The 18,958-nt window shown below is 36.7% G+C and overlaps 1 protein-coding gene across 1 annotated transcript in view; it reads left to right on the top strand.

Moving 5' to 3' along the window:
• The window catches only part of Adar (Adenosine deaminase acting on RNA), a 64,166-nt gene that overhangs the window by 17,340 nt on the left and 27,868 nt on the right, over positions 1 to 18,958 (top strand). The window contains exons 5-16 of the mRNA XM_068769811.1: positions 286 to 429; positions 3,574 to 3,736; positions 5,159 to 5,233; positions 6,663 to 6,833; positions 7,696 to 7,770; positions 8,586 to 8,718; positions 9,578 to 9,689; positions 10,676 to 10,762; positions 11,839 to 11,905; positions 13,267 to 13,438; positions 14,322 to 14,424; positions 15,618 to 15,769. Of these exons, the coding sequence (XP_068625912.1) occupies positions 286 to 429; positions 3,574 to 3,736; positions 5,159 to 5,233; positions 6,663 to 6,833; positions 7,696 to 7,770; positions 8,586 to 8,718; positions 9,578 to 9,689; positions 10,676 to 10,762; positions 11,839 to 11,905; positions 13,267 to 13,438; positions 14,322 to 14,424; positions 15,618 to 15,769 (1,454 nt within the window). The remainder of the gene's footprint in view (positions 1 to 285; positions 430 to 3,573; positions 3,737 to 5,158; positions 5,234 to 6,662; positions 6,834 to 7,695; positions 7,771 to 8,585; positions 8,719 to 9,577; positions 9,690 to 10,675; positions 10,763 to 11,838; positions 11,906 to 13,266; positions 13,439 to 14,321; positions 14,425 to 15,617; positions 15,770 to 18,958) is intronic.

Here is an 18,958-nt window from a genome sequence, read left to right as displayed (position 1 = left end):
CTGTTTTTATTTCGTGCGACAGAGATAACGCTCTGCGAAGCCGAAATAAGCCGATTGTCTCTTTCCAAAGATCGATGTACAATATTTATCGCCAGGTACTGTTAATTTTCTTGTTGGTTTGTTCATTTATTGACATTTAGATATAAACTAGCATATGACTAGGGCAGTGGACACCATATGACTGATATGATGATGATATATAATTACAATAACCCGGGAGATTTGTGTTTTTGTTAACTTTTCACTGAACTCGAGGAGTATTCAAATGTTATGGTTATTTTACAGGCGCTTGCTAATGCAGCGGATGCCGTGGAGTCCGGGGGTAAGTCACCGGTGTCAGCGCTGAACGAGCTGGGCGTCCGAGTGACGTATTCCGTGCTGCAGCAGAGTGGGCCTCCCCACTGTCCCAGCTTCACCATCGCTGTCATGGTGAGTTCTGGTTTTCACACCCTTTTCTTCCAGCAATAAAAAGAATAGATTCGTTTGCACACAAACGCACAAAAAATCACAAAAACGCACGAAAACACATAGGTCTAAATAAGAAATATTTTTAATGGAATCAGGCGTTATTTTGCGGAAGTATATCCTAAGTAAGAAAAGGACCAATATTTAGGAACTTCCGCACATGCAGTGGTAGTCGTGCAACAAAGTAGCCTGTTTCTGTGTTTGGCACTAATCGGTGTAACATAACTCCGGCGGGCGGTGCACTTTGTTGCACGACTACCATTGCATGTACGGAAGTGGCTAAATATTGGTCCTTTTCTTACTTAAAAAATATTTATAAATTCCTCCTTATAAAAATAGTGTCTGTATTTATTATAGGTGTAGTTACTATGGTTGATTAAAAATTATAATTTTATTGTGTGCACAAATATTTTATAATTAAACTAGTCAAAATCATCATCATTATATCATGATGATGATGATTTTGTTGATAGATGCTAACTGCAAGGCAGAGGCTTCATCCAAAGATCGCCATAATGACAGGTCTTACGCGCCTGTTAGACGCGGCGCTGGTAGAACTCCCATTAGGTGGTCCACCGACTCGGGTAAGATCGCGAGTAGTCATAGTGTCGATCTTTATGGGTCTGCGCTTTAAAGTGGTCTTCTTTCGGCTAAAAAGAAGAAGTAGATCTGCAGCCCCAGGTAGAAAGAGAGAGCAGAAAGAACCTTAAAGTCTGTATTAGAATAGGACGGATCGGATTCGCTGGATCTGAAAGTGGAGTCTTCATCTTCCATTTAAAACAAAACTCAAATCGAAGTGCTCTCATGTTGTAATGGCATAGCGAGTATCCCGGTAAAGGTTTAAGTTCCCCTGATATAGGATAGAGATAGCGAGATGAAAATAGTGCGAGAGGAAGAGAGAAAGACGATCACTTACATGCTACTGCCCGACGCCAAAAATGTTCGCGCAATCAACTAATAGGACAAACAGTGTTCTGACATATATTTAACCTTTTCCATTCCAAAGCTGTTATGTAGCATCGATAAAATTTAATTTAATTATAGTATCTTGCGATTCTAGAATATGTTTCATTCATTCGTAATTCAAACATTTTAGTAACAAAAATCTTTCCTGTTTTAAAATTTTCCCCAAAAAGAAGTATTACACCATGTCGAGTATCACTCGACAGTGGAGCTTGTGGAACAAAATCAGTGTCGAGTGGCACTCGACATTGGATGGAAAGGGTTAATGTCATATTCATAACTTGTAATAAACACAATTATTTTATTATTATTACAGAGTAAAAATTTAGATAATCAAAATTCGTGTACTTAAAAAAATACAAGTATCGATGTGAAATTAAAAACAAACACAACACTATTGACAGTTGATATAACTGTCAAAATAATGACATTTCGGATGACAGCCGACCGTAGTACTTTACGTATTAAAACCTCCATTCTGTTCTGACTCCAATGTTTATTAATAATAATACAATGACAAGCGTATGTCGTCCAAACAGAGGAAAAGTCTGTGCAGTGTCAATGCCTGTAAATGACATATATACAAGAAATGTCAGAATGACAGTGTGGGTGTTAAGTGTTTTATAGTGGCCATTATTTCACCACAGTACTATTTTTTTAGTTAAAAGTAAATATAAACAACCAAACACAATATATTTCCGCCTATAAAAAAGTTTACATGTTTATTGCATGGAGCAAAACAAAGTAATTGTTTGCATTGTTGTTGTATTTTTAAACGGTTTTATTTAGTTTGACCCGTACGGAATTTGTTTGGGTCAAAATTAGAAAGTGAAATTTAAGTACCTTCCCGTTGTCAGATTGATCTGAAATTTGGTACACACATTTAATTTAGATGACAATACTATATAATAAAATCAATAACATTATAAATCTAAGATGGCCGCTGATACAAAATGGCGGATTACACATTTTTTCTTAACCCCCCTCAATATGGGTATCAAATGAAAGGGCTACACTAGTAAAACACGATGATTATGTCAAAAATTAAATTTAAGATGGACGCCGTTCCAATATGGCGGACTAGGTACATATTTTTCCACAACCACCACAATATGGGTATCAAAAAACCGTTTAACTTAAAAGTTTTTTAAATGTTTTTATTTAATTTGCGCATTAGGTTGACAATACATTAAATAAATAAAGCGATCTTTCTAAAATACATTTTGTGTATGTATTTTTACATAGGATTTTTAAAAGTACGTAATCTGGCAATGCGGTTTTAAAATATTAAATATAGATAAGAGTTCTTAGATTATTGTCTGCTTGTTCAGATAAGTGAATTGTGTTAAACCATGTGAATAATGGATACGAACTTAATTAATAACATTAGTGAAGCGGAACTACAGTGGAAAAGTCCTTTATCTATCATTTATGAGTTACAACTCAATCCTCAGTTCAGTAATTATTTTGTCAGGGGACAGCAACATGAACCTGAATTTTACATTGTACTTAAGGTTAGTTATTATCTAGTCTAGCCATTAATTATGTCACTGGCCGTTTATATATATAATGTTTACATATGTGTATATATATATATATATATATATATATACAATAAATGCTTTTATTAATATATTATTATTATGTTATTCTTTTCTTTTTTATAGCTGATAGACGCTCATTGCAAGGTCTATCCCAAACATACCTATGATGATTGGTCTTGTGTTGTCATTTGCTAGCGACTTCTCTCGGCATTGACTATGTCTTTTGTCCAACTAGTGGGGGGCCTACTCAAGCAGAGATTACCGGCTAGTCTACCATTACATTATTTCTGGAACCATTGTATTGCACCAGACCTGATGATTATATTGTTCACTTTGTATTTGGCACTAATCAGTGTAACATAACTCCTGAAGATGATCGGTGGAGGGGTGAAATACGTGTTGAGTGGTTTAATGGTGGCAGTTGTGTAATACGCATTGTTTGCCGCATACGCATTTATCAGCGGGTTGGCAGGCGGTGCACTTTGTTGCACGACTATTACTACATGTGCGGAAGTGGCTAAATATTGGTCCTTTTTTTACTTAGGATGGACTTCCGCAAGGTAACGCTTGATTCCATTATAGATTATATTGTTGATTACAGGTTGCCGATATGTCGTTCGAGGGTTGGGGTCACAGCAAACGCGAGGCAAGAGCTGCAGCTGCCAGAGCCTGTCTGGCAGCTCTGCTGGCAAGGGCCGGGCGCCTACTTCCAGCTCCACCACGCCACCAGGACTTCACCAGCGATGAACCGCCCAAGGGCCCTGGTTAGTAGCACTTCATATATATTTATTATATATTGGAAGCAGCTTCTTAGGGAACACTTGTATATGGATATATATGAGAAACATTGTATAATGCTTGGGAATATGACAGTGACATCTTCTATACTAGACTAATTCAAGTAGACATTTACATTCACTTGTGGGATTCTTCCTAGGGCCAGAGAGTCCTGAGATAGTAACAACATAGAATCCGAAGTATAAATATGTTTTTCATTTAAGCTTCTCCCATATTTATATCTATTATAGTATATATAATGTATATATAACGGCGACGGACTGAGCTGACTCTGTGTTTAGCACTAATCGGTGTAACATAACTCCTGAAGATGCTCCGTGGAGGGGTGAAACACGTGTTGAGTGATTTGACGGTGGCAGTTGTGTCATTCGCATTGTTTGCCGCATACGCATTTATCAGCGGGCTGGCGGGCGGTGCACTTTGTTGCACGACTACCACTGCATGTGCGGAAGTGGCTAAATATTGGTCCTTTTCTTACTGATGATATAAATACTTAAATACGCATAGTAGGATACAATATTTCAAAGTGAGTGGCATCTAAAGAAGCTTGGAGTAAACACGTGTTATTTAGTGATCCATTCATAACAGAGGGAACGTGAAACACGAGAAAACTCGTGAGGGGTCCTTAATTTGTTAAATTGCAACTCTTTAAAATATTCGTTCATCTGAAACACAGTCACATTTAACAGGTTCCGTGCCAAGGTAGTTTTTGAATATTTCCCATTATATATTTCCATAGGTCACGTGGGGCGTATATGACCCACACTTTAAATATAAAAAAAAGTCGTTTAAGACATACGCTTTACACTTTTTCAATACTGCAAAGCTATAATTAGCTGGAAAAAGTTATAAACTTTAATATTACGTACGCGCATGCGTGATGTGCAGTTATCTATATTCAAGCCTACAATTCATTTGTTTAAGAATCCTTTGTTTTTCAATGAGAACTGCAAATGGCCTGAACGGAAAGTGCAGCGGGGGTCGTATATGCCCCACATGGCGTGGAATGTGTTAAACATTGAAAAAAAGTAAAAAAGTGTTGCAGTAAATTCTATAAATTGACTTCTTCAAGTTTCAAGTTCATTGGAAAACAGTATATCTATGGGTGATGTCAGGTGCAGACTAAAAGTGTATTTAACCAAAATTAATTAAGAAAATCCTTAATAATGTTTTTTTTATGGTCCCCGCTGTTGGTGACCTCTCGTTCCCCTATCTCGTGTGGGACAGGGACTTTTTAATTCTAGTAATTTATTCATTTTTTTTATTATTATCATTCTTCTCTTTCATATATCATTTTATCTGTCGTACTGTTTCTTTCATTCTACAATTTTCCCCTTTCATTTCATCCTTAATAATGTTACATTAACTGAGAAATAATTTTCGCGCAGCTTCCGAGTTTCAATGTCTAGAAACGAAGATGAAACAGGACAGCGATGAAGCCAAAGCGTTAGCTGAAATATCGGGTAAGAAAAAATATAGCTTATTATATACAGGGTTTTCTATAAGATTTAAAGGTGTGAATGTAGAAGTACTTTGCTGTTAAAATTAGGTACGTATCTAAAAATCAATTTTTTTATAAATAAATAAGGTAAAGGTAGTATAGTCAGAAAAAGCGTTTTCTAAATTTATATTACTACATATTAAAATTAATTATTGTTTAATGTCTATAGACTTTGTATTGACACAAGTTATTGGCCTGTCATATTAATATATGTTGGTATTTGTGAACGCAATCTTTATTTTGTAAGTTAGCACAACTGCACTGGCAACATCAGTGTTTAAGTTTGAACTGAAAAAGTTTTGTAAAAGTTTTTCACTCAATATATAGTGGGATTAATAAGACTTGTTTTAAGTAATAAGACACTAAGTAATAAGGCATAGGTGTGCGGCGGAGGAAAGGAACTAAAATTATGTCATCTAAAATTATGAAATAAAAACTAGGTCCCTGCCCCTACTTAAATAGGGGGAGGGGAGGGGTACGAGAGGACCCCAATAGCGGGGGCCATAAAAAACAATATATTAGGGGGACCGGAAAGTAATGTCGTTTCTGTCGGCATATCTTACAGAAAAACCGAATGATTTGTTACCGCTTCGGCATTGAACATTTGTATACTAGACGGCAAAATGTTGATAACGTAGTACTTGTTAAAAATGTAGTTGCGTGAATTTAACTTAAAGCGACATTACTTTCCGGTTCCACAAATATAATCTAATTTTTACATATTATAAACACTTTTATTCAATAATAGACATTATATCAACACAATAGAAAATAAAAAAATTAAATGTAACATATTTCGGAGTGATCACTTTTTTTATTTGTATGTATGTATTACTGCACCTCACTTATATTAATATAAGGAATGAACATAATTTTCCAACTACAATATCACTTTATATAGAGTGAAGGATACCGTTTGTTTTTCGTCACTTTTACATGGTGATTGGAAATAGGTGTTTTTAAAGGTTTTTGCTAACATATTAGCTATACATTCGCAAATCTAAAGCTCTTGCACATATAAACAATCATCCTGTATGTTTCATGTAAACTATAATTAACGTATTCTGATGAAAAGGGGACGAAAGTGAGGTGATGAATGATAGGTAGGTGAAAATGAAAGAAGTTAAATTTGAGAAGAATAAAGGATGAACACAAATAATATGATGATTTTTTTAAAGAAAATAGTCTCTGTGTACTCAACACAAAAGAAATACGAGTTCCTCCAACAACAGGGGCCATAAATAAATAAATAATAATTTGAAATTATTAGTTTATAATATATATATGTTATTGTGTATGTGAGAGAGAGAGAGAGAGTGTGAGTGAGTGTGTATTAATTACCGTGTATGTCGTACAAGCTCTGGCGATATACTTAACTACAATTTGTGTAGGGTCGGCGTGTTCCTCTTCAACTCCGAGTCCTCCTCCCGTGGCCTCCCTGTTCGGCACGACAGCTGCGCCGCCGGTCCACAAGAGCCCTATCAACACGCTGTACGAGAGCTACCCCGGTCTCAGCTTCACTTGCACCTTCGGCGATGGATCTCCCCTGGAGTCTTTACAGGGTGAGTTGGATTATTGTACATAAACTATTTGTTTATATATTTATTAATTGATTTAAAAAAAACTTTATACATTTTTTATAACGGTTATCTTAATGCCGAAGGCATGGTATGCCAGTTAACCGCTAGGCGATGCAGAGATAATTTAATAAAGCTAGGTGAAATAAGTTAATATTATAAAACACGAAAAACAAAATGAAAAAGTAAAATTAAATTGAGAAGAAAGAGAAGCACAAAAAAACACCTTATATATACACTAATGGATAATACGTTATCTGTTTTAATATATTAAATAATTAAAAATGTAACCATACCTAATGGTAATATATTTTAAAATGTCTAATATATAAAATTCTCGTGTCACAGTGTTCGAACTTGAACTCCTCCGAAACGGCTTGCCCGATTTTTACCAAATTTCATATGCGTATTCAGTATGTCTGAGAATCGGCTACTATCTATTTTTCATACCCCTAAGTGATAAGGGTTGTTCACCCTTAAAATTTTTTTTTTTGACGAAATTTTTTGTTTTTTTATTATGATACAACATACAAGAATACATACAACCCTAAATTTTCACCCCTCTACGATCAACCCTTATTTTTAAATTGAAAATTAAAAATATTTTTTTTTGCTAAACAACGTTTGCGGGATCAGCTAGTAATTACATAAATATTAAAAGGATTCTAGAGTCCGATGATGCTGTAAAAGTTAAAACGGCTAACAGTGTAACACCAATTAAATATAGCACTAAGATGTCATAAATAATACTTCAATGTACCGCAGGTTGTCAACCCCTGTGTTATACATATATATAGACAACTATATTTACTATATCCACCTTCTCAATCCACCTGTCTGCCATCAGCGCCACTCCAGCTGAGCCACAGTATGCGGTTCAAGGTCGTCTGCCAGATCAAGGATCGCAGGTTCGAGGGTTATGGTGAGTTTGAACTGTTATTTATTTTTTCACAAGTAACAAGTAACAAGTAACAAGTAACAAGTAACAAGTAACAAGAAATATAATTATAAATGCGGAAATTCTTCACTGACGCGGTGTATCTGGACACGGTTTTGGCCCAGACGATCACGAGGCATGGGGGATTCTAGATGTACCTTCATGTCCCCCACTAAGTGGGCCGACATAGTCAAGTTCAAGGAAGTCATTGGATCTAGTACTAGATCCGTCATCTTGACAATCTTTTGGGGAGATCAACGCGTTGTACTTGGGGTCTACTTGCTGATATGATGATGATTTAAGCTAGAGTTCCCCAAACTTTTTAGTGTCGTAGACCCCTTGCCATGTTTTTCCGTGTTGGGTAGACCCCCTTCTTACCTGATATTGATTTCCTGTAAATTTCTAACTGTAGTAAAATGTTAAAAACTTAAAGTAAAAACAATGTTAATTTATACATTTATTAATTGAATTTAAATTAAAACTACTCAAAATAAAATTTTGTATCTCTTATGTAAAATATACGTAACATATTAATAATTTTTTACTTCATAGGTACTTTTATAAATAATGTAAATGTTTTGATATTATAAGATAGTATGATGTAAGTAAATAGGTACTATCAGTGTATGTGTTGAGATCCACTATCGTGGACCCCCTTTTCATTTCATTTACTCCCAAATTTTTTTTCGCTGATGTAGACCCCTTGCAGGTTGTCACAGACCCCTAGGGATCGTTATAGACCACTTTGGGAATCACTGATTTAAAATAATTATGGATCACCTCATGTTCTGGTCTTCCAGGGTCCAGCAAGAAGCTTGCTAAGTTGGCGGCAGCGCGGGCGGCGTTGGGTGAAATGGGAGAGGTGCGAGCTTCGCCTTCCAATAATGCTCCAGCCGCGCCGCTTCCCCAAATCCTGGCTGATCACGTCTCCAGGTAAAGAACTATCAGCTCTTATGCAGCGTGGATATTTATAGGTGTAAAGGCTTGCATACAACGCTTATAAACTAACTTTAATGTACTCAAAAACTGAATTAGTAAGATTATTTGTGTAGATATACAGGGTGATTAATGACAAAATTCCTCAGAACAATAACGTTGATAAGCGTGTGGACTAAACGTATTAAATAAATGAAAATGATGGTAGTTTAATAATAATTTAACAAAACTAGGTAAAAGTAAAGTGATACATAAGAATATGCTGACATAACAAACGAACAAGAAAAAACTGTATCGTGACTCAAACTGTCAATTTAAAAAGTATAAAAAACAAGTTAAAAATATAAAGAGATTCTAGATATAAAAGCAGCAGATGGAAATTATATCTATTTCGTAGACTTTGACAAATAAGCTGTCTGAAAAACAATGTGAACATCCGGACGTCCCTTCCAAGAAATAACAGGGGCATCGGATGGTCATAGCGACAGTTCTGGGTCAGGCTGCAGGAGAGTTCAGGTCAGCTGCCATCTTTTGGAAAAAAAGGAAATTAAAAAAAAATTAAAGACTCGAACCCAAAACCACGCAACCTCGAAAATCTAACGACGCACAGTGAAAATTAGTACTAATTAAGCAGCGACGCAACTTCGAGAAAAACGCAAAACGAAACGACGCAAAGCGAGGTATTGGTGTATTCTTGTATAACTTTAAAAAACAAGTCTCGGATTTATGACAATTCACAATTTGATTATTATACAGGTGATCGATAATGGATGTAAAAGAAAAGGTTTTTGTTATATTTATATAAGTGACACTATAACAAAAATGTGATCGTCTTTAAGGAGTTGTGAAATTACAGGCTGGTGAACGAGAAGTTCAACGAGCTGATGCGAGGAGACCTGGTGCACTCGAAGCGGAAGGTCCTCGCTGGGATCGTCATCACCATTAATAACTCCATCGACGGTGCTCGGGTATGTACATAATACCCAATACCCAGGTAGTGTCCTACCCATATATATATATAAAGTGTTGAAATTCATACAGGATGAAGAGAAACGCAAAAGAAAGAGGAGATATGTGGTAACTTGGTATTTATTCGAATAAAATATTTAATGTTGCTATATAAAATAAATAATCTAAAACCCATTAGGCAATATTAGTGTAAATTCAAAGACCGTTGGTACAGTTTCTTAGGTAGCGATCACTAGGCTATAAGAAAAGGACGAATATAAAGCTACAACCGTCATGCAACAGTAGTCATGCTCAGGAGTAATGCTACACCGATCAGTGCCAAACACAGAGTGATATACAGTGAGAATGCCCCGTGGAGGGGTGAAACACGTGTTGAGTGATTTAACGGTGGCAGTTGTGTAATTCGCATTGTTTGCCGTATACGCATTTATCAGCGGGCTGCCGGGCGGTGCACTTTATTACACGACTACTGCTGCATGGCGGAAGTAGCTATATATCCGTCCTTTTCTTACTTAGGATGGACTTCCGCAAAATAACGCCTGAATCCATTAGACACTAGCCAGTAGACGCGGGTAAGTCCCCCTCTGGGTGGAATAATATCATAGTCAAGGTGATGGTAAGTTGTTGCATACTGGCAACACAAGATTGGCCATTGTAGTGATCTTTGAGAGGCCAATGCCTTTGAAAACCTATCAGCTAATGTGATGGTGGTGATTTGAGCATAAAAATCGCTGCGGTCTGCAGACGTGAATTCACGCCATGGCCTATTTAATTTTTAATAATAGATAATAAGGAAAAATCTTATAGAATCATATTTTATCTGTACTTTTTTTATTTTATCTATATAAGAACGGCGATAACATCGTTTTTAGTCGTGGGGCCGTCAAGTGTTAAGAATGGTTCTCCAAGTGTTCACCTATAAGAATGATTTTCCTTCTACCCTCATATCATCATATGAGTTGATGTATGGTGATCTCCTCGGCAGGTTATCGCGGTGACAACGGGCACCAAATGCGTCTCCGGGGAGCATTTGTCCGTGCGTGGGATGGCGGTGAACGACTGCCATGCGGAGGTGATCATCCTTTACCATACACATCACCTACACTGTATGACCATCCTTTCTGATTAGGGGACATATCAACTCAGTTATAAACGTTTTAATAATATATTTAATGCACACAATACATACAAAAGACAAACACAGTGTAAAGATAAAAGATAAAGAAATCATTAATTCCATCCCCAAAACACCGCAAGTATGATCAAACGAAAGTAAATTTCAGAATTTCTTTACCTTGCCGTAGACAGACATTTTACATAATGATCTCTCTTAATGTTCTCATATTGTTACAATATAAAGGATGATAGGTTATGGGTGCAGTATAGTGGGTGATTGGTCATAGGTATTAAAGCTTTGAAGCTTTCAAGACTTTTACTCTGCGTTCAATGAGGCTAGAATACTTTGTGTTAAATCATTCCCACGCGTTCAAATTGAAATTCGAACGCAAATTGTACTTTAAATGCCTAATGAAATTCGAACGCCAAATGAAATTAGAAAGCCAATTATTCTTCTGCGGCGAATTGAAATTTTAACGCCAATTGAAATTAGAATGCCAATTATTCTTCTGCGGCGAATTGAAATTTTAACGCCAATTGAAATTAGAATGCCAATTATTCTTCTGGCACAAAATGAAATTCGAACGCTATTTGAAATTTGAACACTAATTGAAATTAGTACACTAATTGAAATTAGTACACTAATTGAAATTAGTACACTAATTGAAATTAGTACACTAATTGAAATTAGTACACTAATTGAAATTAGTACACTAATTGAAATTAGTACACTAATTGAAATTAGTACACTAATTGAAATTAAAACACTAATTGAAATTATTACACCTATTATTCTTCAAAAGCGTATTAAAATTCGAACGCCAATTTGAATTTGTCGTGTTTTTTTTTGTAAATAGTCTTTGTATACATGAAAATACATTTCTCGAATTATAGTAATGCTTTTTCTTGACATATTATCATTACGTTATTTCTTATTGACAGCAAATGAGATATACATTAACCCTTTAAAGCTTTTACATCTGTTACCAATCATCCTGTATACATACTAAATCGAACAATTGATGGTTGAAGGTGGCAGCTAGAAGATGCCTTCAGAGACATCTATATGCTCAGCTGTTGATGTACGCGTCATCATCAGGTAAGAACTTCATCACTACTGTTTTTTTTACCGTAGTATTTAGATACAGCAAAGCTGATTGGTTAGTCATAGTGATAGTGGGCAGGCCATATTGCCCAGAACAGAGTTCTGCTGGAGCCTTAAGGTTTTGAACCAGATCACGGATCGACAAAGTTAGGAAGACCACCCATAAGGTCCTTGGAAATATGACATTGTTAAGGAAGACTATAGATGTAGGACTATAGTATCTAAGTATTCTATAGAGGATGCTTACGTCCAGCTGGAGGCATTTTACGGATGAAAGGTATCTGATGATGAAGATGCCCACTGGAAGGCAAAGGCTACCCCGAATTGAAAGATCCCCATAATGACCGGACTTACGCTGCCCGCATCCAGCGGCTTTGAACATTTCATCCGTCCACCTAGTCCAGCCAGTCCAGCGACTGATAATATCATCTGTCCACCTAGTGGGGGATCTTAATAAAGAGTTAGGTGTCCTCTGCACCTTGCCTTTTCGAAAGATCCCCATGATAAGTGGACTCGCGCTGCCCTGAGTCCAGCGACTTTGATAATATCATCGGTCCACCTAGTGGGTGATCTTAAGAAACAGTTAGGTGTCCTCTGCATCTTGCCTCTTCGAAAGATCCCAATGAAAACTGGACTTGCGCTGCCTGCGTCCAGCGACTGATAAAATCATCGGTCCACCTAGTGGGGGACATTAAAAAAGAGTTGGGTGTCCTCTGCATCTTGCCTTTTCAAAAGATCCCCATGATAAGTGGACTCGCGCTGCCCTGAGTCTAGCGAATTTGATAATCACATCGGTCCACCTAGTGGGGGACCTTAAAAAACAGTTAGGTGTCCTCTGCATCTCGCCTTTTCGAAGAATCCCCATGATAAGTGGACTCGCGCTGCCCTGAGTCCAGCGACTTTGATAATGTCATCGGTCCACCTAGTGGGTGATCTTAAGAAACAGTTAGGTGTCCTCTGCATCTTGCCTCTTCGAAAGATCTCCATGATAAGTGGACTCGCGCTGCCCTGAGTCCAGCGAATTTGATAATATTTTCGGTCCACCTAGTGGGGGACCTTAAAAAAGAGTTAGGTGTCCTCTGCATCTTGCCTTTTCGAAAGATCCCCATGATAAGTGGACTCGCGCTACTCTGAGTCCAGCGACTGATAATATCACCGGTCCACCTAGTGGGGGACCTTAAAAAAGAGTTAGGTGTCCTCTGCATTTTGCCTCCTCGAATCCATGGAATTTAGTAATGATATTTAGGCAATTTGTCAAAATATAGGACACTTGTCTTTAAAGGATCATTATTCATTTCATTTTTTCATTTTCATTCACTACCACAATTTCATTATTTTGGTGTCGTGACCCTCAGATCCACGCCGGTGCATACCACAGTCGGACGTGGCGCCACTTCCAGGTGGTGGATACCAGTTGAAACGCGACCGGCAGGTGCATATGTATGTCAGCACGGCGCCGTGTGGTGACGGACGTATCTTCAGCCCTCACGAGCACAGCGAGTCGGAACCCGACAAGCATCCTAATAGGTTTTACTATTTTTTTTAATATTTAATCATCATCACCAAGTCGGCCTCTAGATGAAGGCCCTTTGCAACGCCGCCAGCCCTCTCTTCCTAGACAAAAAGGTTGAATAAGATTCACGGTCAGCTATGCCTGCAAGCTAAATATACGAATAGGGTTAAAATTAGATGTGAAAAGAGTTTTACACTAAAGAAAATTATTATTACAAATAAAATATAAATTAAAGTTGTGTACAAGTCAAATTATGATACGAGAGAAGGAAGAGGATATGAAAGAGAAGGAAGGGGATATGAAAGAGAAGGAAAGAAAGAGACTGTGAGGGACAGAAGGAAAGTGTATGAGATTGGGAAGAATTGAAAGAGAGATGGAGAATGATCCTCGTTAATGTGAAGTCCCAGCTCCAAACACGGTAGGGGGAACATATAAAATAAAACGCATAGGCCTTCTCCCAACTTCTCTCCAGACTTCCTGCAAACATAACCATGTTTTTTTTTATGGCCCCCGCTATTGGTGGTCTCTCGTACCCCTAATTTGTTGGGATTAGGGTCTTTGTTTACAAATAAGTTTTTCGAAATTTTATCTTTATTCTTCACTCTCTTTCATACTTCTCAATTTCTTTTATTCTTACCTTTTTTCCTTCACAATATCTTTCATTCCTTCCTGCTTTCATCGCCTTTCTTCCATCATCTTATTACTCTTAAGTGGCTAGGTACATTATTTATTCTTTATTTTATTACTTATTCTATTTTTTATATCAGAGTTTTCTTTTTTTGGATTTTGACTTTTTTAATTACATTTTTAATACATAACCATGTTGGCCAGTCCACCTAGGGAGGAAGGGTGGATACAGCTCCTCACTTGTAAAACTAAGCGATCTTTATCCTTCAGGCTGGCTCGCGGACAGCTGCGAACGAAGATAGAGTCTGGTGAGGGTACGATACCCGTGAAGAACTGCAGCGAATTTGTCCAGACGTGGGATGGTGTTTTACAGGTATGCAGTTATATTTTGGCAACATATATTCATATGGCGTTTTCTTTTTCTCTCAGTCTTCTTTCTCACTTAACTGTTCTTTCTCTAATACTAGTATAACTTCTATGAAAACATACTTAAATAATAATGGTAAACAATTGTCACTTATAATACACAACGAAGAAAAGCAGTAATTTCGTAAGTTGCCGGTAGACTGCGCTAGTGTTCAATACCCGCGCGTTGTCGTTTGACGCGGGTAGTCGCAAATATGGGGGAGCTAGCCGCAAGCTAACAGCGCATATAACTGAATATAGCCATAGAAGACCCGACATTCACATTTATATATATAAATACACAATTCATCTAATATATAAAATTCTCGTGTCACGGTGTTCGAACTTGAACTCCTCCGAAACGGCTTGACCGATTTTTACCAAATTTTATATTCGTATTCAGTATGTCTGAGAATCGGCTACTATCTATTTTTCATACCCCTAAGTGATAAGGGTGGTCCACCCTTAAATTTTATTTTTAATTTTTTAGACAATTTTATTGGTTTTTATTTTATTGTGATACAGCATACAAAAATACATACAAACCTAAATTTTGACCCCTCTACGATCAACCCTTATCTTACATTTGTTATTTAAAAACTTTAATTTTTTTTGCAAAACAACGTTTGCGGGATCAGCTAGTTGTATTATAGGTGCCACCGCTTACAATACAAACACATCTGAAAATTCAAACGATGAATCGTCCTGAGTCTTTTGTCGTCATTTGATGAAAACCAATCGGATATCACATGGAAGCCGACCCTTTTTCCGCCATTTCTACCAGAGCTTGCCGAAGTGATAGTATTGATATTATCCAGGCAATGGCAACAATCCAAGTGGAGGTTCGACCTTCTCAAGGAGTCCTTGTAATATAAATGTATTATTATTATTGCATCACAACATTAGCGAAACTCAAACAGCGATCGTAATTAACTAACTGGCGTTTTAAGTATCATTAGGAGTGCTGTCATATACGTGTATATATATATAACTTCAATACACTTATTTTGTTCTTTTGTCATATAATTTCAATTAATATATATTTTTTGCGTGTTTTAAATGTGTATTCAATTGTGGATTACGGAGCTTGATCACCTCTGTTATATATGTTTTACGTTACCTGTGTTTTCGTTTTATTATCTGATATTTTTTAATCACCAGGGAGAGCGGTTGCTCACCATGTCTTGTTCGGACAAGGTGGCGCGTTGGTGTGTGGTGGGGCTCCAGGGATCTCTGCTGGCGTGCTTACTGAAACCGGTCTACCTGGACTCTCTGGTCCTTGGGTCCTTACTCCACCCACAGCATCTATACAGGTTAGTGTATCTAGCACTAGAAATTTGTTTTTGATTCATACACTGACACTCATAGACATACTTCGAGGGAGATTGAAGGAGAGGGAGGGAGGGAGGGAGGGGGAGAGAGAGAGAGAGACACACACACGCTCATACGCACATATTAGTACATATGTGTACACTTCTCCGTTTGGTATAATTTTAATATTAATTATTAGTATAGTTCGATGTTTTCTTGGGTAGACCTCCAGGGGTCGACGGAAGACTCAGCGTGGGTCAAAGTTGGGGTGACAAAAGAAAGGTTTATCGTTCGTTAGCGGAGGGTCCTGGAACATAATATATCTGCTTTCGATGGAACTAAAATATTGTCTTAAACTTACTCGGTGTTGGCACTGGTCGGTGTAACATCTCCTGAGGATGCCCCGTGGAGGGGTGTTGAGTGAATTAACGGTCTGGCGGGCGGTGCACTTTATTGCACGACTACTGCTGCATATCGGAAGAATCTATAAATTAGTCACATTCTTACTTAAGATGGACTTCCGCAAAGTAACGCCTGAATCTATTAGATAAAATATTGGCTTAAATTCAGATAATATTTTAAGAGGCGCAGCGAGTCTTGCTTGTAACAGCAGCTGTCAACGCTTGTTCACATGTGCAAACGGGAGAAATACACTTGAGGTTTGTGTTTTGTTTTCAGTCGATAGAACTCCACTGTATGGTAAAAGCCTGCTCCAAAGATCGCCAATAGGTGGTACTGGTGGACTTCAGCAAACTTGACTGTCTTTGGTTCAACTAGGAATGAGCCTAACCAAGTTGTATCATGTAGTCGCCACTGAAAATACGACCCCAACAACCTTGGGCGATTTGCCCCGCACACAGGCAACTTGATAGTTTTTTTTGTTAGAAGCACTTACTAGATGAAGATCATCTAACATTATGCCATATATACTATAAACTTTGAAAAAAGAATATATGTTATAAATATTTTCACATAAAATACGAATGAACTTTTTTTCAAGCCATTAAAATAAGAAGCTACGAATAGTATATAAATAATGTTCGAATTTCAAATTTGATTCGATTCACTTTTAAAAAGTCGTACATTCAGATCGTTTTGCGTTTTTTTCGAAGTTGCGTTTAGTACTAATTTTCACTGTGCGTCGTTAGATTTTCGAGGTTGCGTTGTTTTGGTTTCGAGGGTTTCATTTTGTTTTTTTTTCTAAAAGATGGCAACACTTTTGTTTCTAATAGCGCCATGCCATCAAAACTCGGGGATTCCCTTTTTAACTAAAAATCAACACAATTTGAATTAAGTTTTTTTTTTACTTTATTTTGCTAATTTTGGAGTTCAGTTTCAATTACGTAGTGTGTTGTGCTTTTTTTTAAAGAGAATAATAAATTTATATAAATTTTTTACGTGTTGTTTCTGGTTAGAAAAAAGGTAAATATTATTCCGATTAATTTATTGGCAGAGTTATATTATTTTTATTTTTTTAATGTATACTTTGTTTAATTTTCTTTTTAAAAAGTAGTATTTTCGTGACCCTGGAACCTATCTTCGATATTTACATGGTTTGCTATAGAAAATCTTAATTCACTTTGCGGCGTTTCAATTCGCATCGTGTTTTTTGGAACGTAACCACGACGCACAGTGAGGTATTGGTGTAATCTATTTATTTTTTGCCAATCCGCTGAGCTATGATCGTCACTTTCGTTCTTCTACGATTTACACTAACTTTCTAAAAAATAAATCTAGATTTGATGTTAAAATAATTTAGGAATAATTACTTCAATACATAATAGCCAGGAACTGCGGCGTGGATAAACCAGATCACTCACTAGATGAACTGACGGCATAAACAAGGTCGTGGGAAGTAGCTGAATGTGAGCAGCGCAGGACCTGCCATCGTGGCAGTCCATGGGGGAGACTTAACCTTTTAAATGCTATGAGGACCGCCGGCTACCTCACGATACCCAACAATAGGCGCCGTGAGGGCCGCCGGCTACCTCACAATTTTTCATCTGTACATTTAAAGAATATTATTTTTTTCCGACCCTCCGGTAATTATTAGCTTCATTAGGCACCTAGCAACTGGATAACGGGATGGTATACGATTTGCAGCATGTTTTAGAAGCGGTTATCATGGGTGCCAATGAGACCGCGGGCGGACTCACTTTTTATATAAAATTTACATTAGAATATGTATATAGAAACCTTTCTTTGTATTGAATTCACAATTTATTCATATATCAAAGCTGGCTTTGAAAACCTATCGTGTTTTCTATGTTACAAAAACGTGACCCGCCGGCGGTCTCATTACACAATGATATACATAATGTGTTATATTCATTCATAGAATGTAAAGATCCCAAATTTTCACATAAGGAAAGCCTACACTTGATATTTCCATTTGGCACCTGGGGAAGTCATGGCCAAAACCTGGGGAAGTCATGGCCAAAACAGCTTGGCAGTTAGAAGGTTAAACCATGCAATGTGCCTTTATCTACTCACCTTTTCTCTCTCTCTTTTCACTTACTCCACTTTTAGGAAGTCGTACATCTTGTTCAGTTTCCCATATATTCTTTATTTATTTCTTCGTATAATTGACTAGTTGAGTAAAAAAAAAATGAACACGTTAAACAAATTTATTTTTAATTTATGCGGTATTATTCTTTGTAATTAGCAATCTAACTTATAGGATGATTTAAATATGCATATATTTTAGATGTAACACCTTTAGAGGGGTAAATATATAGTTTTATATATCTATTTACAATCAACCTGTACAACTTGATCACAGCTATATGTTACATTAGTTTACTTTGCAAAGTCTACAGGAATAGATAGCAAATAATAATTAATTTTAATATGTTATACGAAATTTAAAAACTATTTTTCTTACTATAATAATTACATTATTTATTAGTTCTGAGACCATTGATTGTAGGATAGAAAATGATCTATACATCCATCCCTTCAAAGCTTTTATATTTACATAACTCCAATCACTCGATATAAAGTGATTGCTCTAAAATAAGTTACATTAATTTATTTTTTCTATTGGAATGCATTAAGCTAATAATTTTTTTTAATATTTATTAACATTAATTTTAAAATTATTTTTATTGCTTTACTATCATTACGTTACATATTTGTGAAGGCTTTGATTTTTAGACAAGATATACTATATATAAATTGACATCATATAA

Source organism: Battus philenor, unplaced genomic scaffold (assembly GCF_028537555.1).
Source record: "Battus philenor isolate CCGP_79_NKW_IND1 unplaced genomic scaffold, ilBatPhil1.0.hap1 SCAF_29, whole genome shotgun sequence".
NCBI lineage: Eukaryota > Metazoa > Arthropoda > Insecta > Lepidoptera > Papilionidae > Battus > Battus philenor.
The sequence above is the reverse complement of the archived record's forward strand: the minus strand, read 5'-3'. Positions and strand labels throughout refer to the sequence as shown.